Consider the following 5,173-nt stretch of genomic DNA (forward strand, 5'->3'; position numbering starts at 1 on the left):
TCATTAGGTAAATTGGTTTATAATTTTCTTTCTCTGTTTTGACTCTTCCTAGTTTAGGTATCAGCACTATATTTGTATCATAAAAAGAATTTAATAGGACTCTTTCTCCAATTTTCTGTAGCACCAATGCAATGCCCACAGAGGCTATGGCTGCTATGAATGTGCTGGTGTAGTTCTGAACTGTGAAATATAACAGACTCTCTTCATTGAAGGCAGAACCAAAACATTTTTTCAAATATCAGAAAGCAAAATCCCAACACCAGAAAGCCAAATCCATCATAGCAACAAAGAAATCTATACACATTACTAAAGCAGGGGGCACCGCCATCCCTAAGCCTTCCCTCTGTTAGGGCCTTTCCACAAATGAACAACCTCAAGCAAAATCACTCCCTGGCTCTCATTTATGCTAGCTATTGCTCTATCTCTCTGTCTCTCTCAATTTCTCTCTCTCTCTCTCTCTCTCTCTCTCTCTCTCTCTCTCTCTCCCAGCTCTGACTGTTCCCTTTCATTTCCTCTTAGTTCTGCTCCACCCTTCTTGCTCCAACCATTCAGCAAATTCCTCCCACCACAGGCTTATTTGACTCACACTTTCATGTCACTGAGACAGGTCACATGGTCAATTAATGGATGGGAAAAATCTTCAAATTGTATTAACATTACATTTTCCCAAACAGTTTATATAGTACTGGAATTAGTTGTTCTTAAATGTTTGATAGAATTCACTTGTAAATCCATCCAACCCTGGCAATTTTTTCTTAAGGAGTTCATTATAGCTTATTCAATTTCTTTTCCTGAAATGGGGTTATTTAAATATTTTATTTCCTCTTCTGTTTATCTGGGCATTTTATATTTTTGTAAACAGTCATTTGTTTCACTAAGACTGTGTAAAGTTAATGAAATAGGAATATATTCCCCATCCATTAATAGGCCTACATAACCATATGTGTTCAATCACAGCTGTGATACATCCTGAGTCACATAGAGCCTATTGTGGGAGGAACTTGCTTAATGGAGAAACTTGCTTAGGCGGAAAGCTTGTTTACAAGAAGGCTGTCACACTTTTTGTACTAAGCTAATTAGACACTGATTCAGGAGGGTTGTGATGCCTTCTGGCTCTGAGCCCATTAGCCAAAAGTGTATATATACTCTGAGGTGAGACTTTGCTTTGGGCATTCGCTTGTGAGAAGTTCCTTTTGATTCCCTGGACGGGACTCTGAGTAGCCATTTTTTTCAGAGCCCCCAGACTACTCAGATGTATCTGTACTCCCTGATCCAATAGTATATATAAGTAGTTGTATTACTTTGATCAGACAGCTGGAGCTCTGTCTATAGGTCGTCATGCTAATTTCTCTGCTTGCATTTTGTCTGCTTGTATTTTCTCCACATTCAGTGTGCTGATCTTTCCCATGAACTAGTGAATGTAATTAAAGTAAGATTATTGGCCCCTTGAAAGTTACTTTCCTTTAAGAAAAGGATATCAAAGAAGCTGTGTCAGCAGGCTATCCTGGGCATGCCAGGGTGCTTTCTGTTACAGATTGTCATATTTATTGGCATATAATTGTGCGACAAAGTCCCTAATCACTGTTTTGATTTCCTGTTCATCAGTGGTGAATTCACATTTTTCATGTTTGATTCTGGTAATTTGGTTTCTTCCTACTTTTTTAAAATCAAATTAACCAAATATTTATCCATTTTATTATGTTTTTTTAATAAAACAGGATCTTAGTTTTATTTACTAGTTTAATGGTTTTCTTAATTTCAATTTTTTCATCTCTCCTTTGTTTTTCAGGATTTCTACTTTGGTATTTAATTGGAGATTTTTAATTTGTCTATTTTTCTACCTTTTTTTAGTTGCATGCCCAATTCATTGATCTCTTCTTTCTCTATTTTATTCATGTAAGCATTTGGGGATATAAAACTTCCCTAAGAACCATTTTCATTGCATCCTATAAATTTTGGTATGTTGTCTCATTATTGTCAGTCTCTTGGATAAAGTTATCCATTGTTTCTATGATTTGTTGTTTGACCTATTCATTTTTAAGGATTAGATTACTTACTTTCCTATTAATTTTTAGTCTATCTTTCCATGGCCCTTTATTACATGTAATTTTTTTGCATCATGATCTGAAAAATGATGCATTCAATATTTCTGCCTATCTGCATTGGGTTATAAGGGTCTTATGCCCTAATACATGATCAATTTTTGTGTAAGTGCCATCTACTCTTGAGAAAAGTTATATTCCTTTCTATCCCCATTCAGTTTTCTCCGTAGGTCAACCATACCCAATTTTTCTAAAATCCTATCCATTTCTTTAATTTTTTTTTCTTCATTTTGTGGTTAGATTTATCTAGTTTTGATAAAGGGAGGACCCGCACTAGTATAGTTCTATTATCTATTTCTTCCTGCAATTCCCTTAACTTCTTTGCTAAGAATTTTAATGCTATCCAACTCAGTGCATATATGTTTAATATTTTTTTTTTGGGTGAAAAGGACTGCAGCTTTAATTATAGGTCTCAGTGCAATTAAAAAAAATAAATACTGGAATCAATTTCAGGACCTTACATTTGAAGAACAGGGGCCAGTCATTTCCGTTTTAGAGACCAGTTTCACTGCAACAGTAAGAAAAACAATTATTCTTTGGAAAATCCTTTGGCGGCTGGGAAGGAAAACTCCGCCGCCAGACATACTTTGTGGTTCTTTGTGTAGGGCCTTCATGATTCAGCTCATCGCAATGGAAACCTTCACATCAACCTTTCAGAGACGACATTCCAGCTCGCATGATCTCATCAACCAGGAGGATGTTGGTGGCAATTACAGTGCATGAGTGAAGCAGCTGCTTCTTGACACAATACTTATCCCAGATGCCAGCTTCGGCCGCAATAACCGGCTCACCTGTCTTTAAATCAACACCAACAAGTTGTCCTGATTCTGAATGTTCAGCCTGTATCTTAACTAGTGTTTCCTGAAGGTCAAAACCAGAGTTCTGAGCAAGAACCTTGGGAATAATGAGCAGTGCATCAGCAAAAGCTTGGACTCCAAGACGGGCCCTTCCCTTGACATTGGGCTTATGTTTAATGAGAGCTTCAGCTACGGCTACTTCCACTGCACCAGCACCAGGAACCACACAGCCATCTTCAATAGCGTTCTTAACGGCTCGCAGACCATCCCGCACTGCATCCTTGATCTGTGTAATCGTGTGCTTATTTGGTCCTTTGATCAACAAAGTGACAGATCGAGGGTTGCCGCATTTCTCAATAAAGGTGAACTTTTCTTCCCCCAGTGTGTATTCATAGACAAGCCCTGCATGTCCCAAACAATCAGAATTCAAGTCATCTAGAGAATTCATAGCCATCCCACCACATGCAAGAGTCAACCTCTCCATATTTCTTCTCTTTGCTCTGCGGAGGGCCACTATACCTTCTTTTGCGAGAGCATCTAAAGAAAATGGGTCAATTCCCTTTTGATTAATAACAATAAATCCTTTGTCTGAATCACCACACACTTTTCTTTTCAGTTCTACTATTTTCTTTACTCTATCTTCAATGAATTTTCTTTCTGCTTTTACCAGCTTCTCTCTTTCCTCCGCACTTTTGTAAAAGAATCCAGAATTCACTTCTGTTTTTTCATATTCTAATGATACATTGCAGGTAAGGATGTAAGCATCTTCTACTCTTTTCTTCATATCAGGATGTCGGGCACCATGGTCCAAAACCAGTCCTCTGATCAACGTTGTATCAGTATCTGATTTATGCTTCATCTCCATGATCTCTACCATGAAAAGATCAACAGGTTCACCTGGTTTTCTGATGGCCAAAACTGAATCTACCACAGCCTCTGTCAGCACATCGGCCAGATCAGCATTGACTTTGGTGCGCAGGGATGTTCGGGCCACATCAATGAGTATTTCTCTATCTATTTCTTTGCTTATTTTGATTTGATCCAAGACTTCAAGGGCCTTGTTCTTGGCAGCTTCAAACCCTTCCGTTATGATTCGAGGGTGCAGACCTTCAGAGATGTAGAGATCAGCTTGCTTCAGCAGCTCCCCAATGATGAGAACATTTGAAGTGGTGCCGTCACCAGTAATGTCATCTTGGGCTGTAGCTACTTTTGCTATCAAGGAGGCTGTTGGGTGTTGAATTTGCATCTCGTGCAGCAGCACGTTGCCATCCTTGGTGAGCTTGATGTCTCCTGCCCCGGAAACAAGCATTTTCATGATGCCCTTGGGCCCCAGGTTGGTCCTCAGCACGTCCTGCAGCCCCCGGGCTGCGCTGATGTTCACGGCCAGCGCCGCCTGGGCCCGGGCCACCTCAGCTTTGGGGTTCAGCGCCTTCACGGCCGACATGACTGCGGAGCGGCGGCGGCGGAGGACGAAGAGGAGGCCGGCGCAAGGGATATATGTTTAATATTTACATTACTTCATTGTCTATGGTACCTTTTGGCAAGATGTGGTTTCCTTCCTTATCTCTTTTAATTAGATCTATTTTTGCTTTTGTTTTGTCCGAGGTCAGGATTGCTACCCCCATTTTTTTTTAATTTCAGCTGAAACATTATATAATCTGCTCCAGCCTTTTATGTTTACTCTCTGTGCATCCCATTGTTTCAAATGTGTTTGTTATAAACAACATATTTTAGGACTATAGTTCTCAATCTGCTCTGTTATCCAATTGCATTTTATGGGAGAGTTCAGTCCATTCACATTCACAGTTATGATTACTATCTGTGCCTTTCTCTCCATCCTATTTTTTGCTGTTTATGCTTCTCTCTCCTCTTTCTCCATTTCCCTCCTTACTAGAGTTTTACTTTGGACCACCATCTCCTTCCATCTGTCCTCTCTTCTATCATCCCTCTCCCTTATTTTCCCCTTTACCCTTACATCTTCTTCCCTCTCTTCTATCCACACTCTCCCTTTTTCTGTCTCCTTTTCCCTCCTACATACTACTTCCTAGAGAGTTGGATTTCTATATCTAACTAATTAAGTTACTCCCTCTTTAAGACAAATCTGATTAGAGTAAGGTTCAAACAATGTTCATCTCCCTCCCTTCTTTCCCTCTACCATAATAGATGTATGTGCCTTTTCATGTGATGTAATTTACCCTTGTTTGCCTCCTCCTTTCCTCTTTTCCCAGTACAATGCATTTTCACCACTTAATTAGATTTTTATCATATCAAATC

At 39.5% G+C, this 5,173-nt stretch overlaps 1 protein-coding gene across 1 annotated transcript; it reads right to left on the minus strand.

The window, feature by feature from the left end:
- Nucleotides 1–2,471: 2,471 nt before the first annotated feature.
- On the minus strand, nucleotides 2,472–4,343 carry LOC118852398 (T-complex protein 1 subunit zeta-like). Its single transcript, XM_036762130.1, has one exon. It carries the CDS (start codon nucleotides 4,341–4,343, stop codon nucleotides 2,748–2,750), a length of 1,596 nt encoding a protein of 531 aa, XP_036618025.1. The 3' UTR covers nucleotides 2,472–2,747.
- Between the last annotated feature and the right edge of the window lie 830 nt (nucleotides 4,344–5,173).

This window comes from Trichosurus vulpecula, chromosome 5, assembly GCF_011100635.1.
Source record: "Trichosurus vulpecula isolate mTriVul1 chromosome 5, mTriVul1.pri, whole genome shotgun sequence".
NCBI lineage: Eukaryota > Metazoa > Chordata > Mammalia > Diprotodontia > Phalangeridae > Trichosurus > Trichosurus vulpecula.

Excerpts from the sequence above, each read along its gene's own strand:
- LOC118852398 (XM_036762130.1), bottom strand. The coding sequence starts at position 4,343 with ATGTCGGCCGTGAAGGCGCTGAACCCCAAAGCTGAGGTGGCCCGGGCC.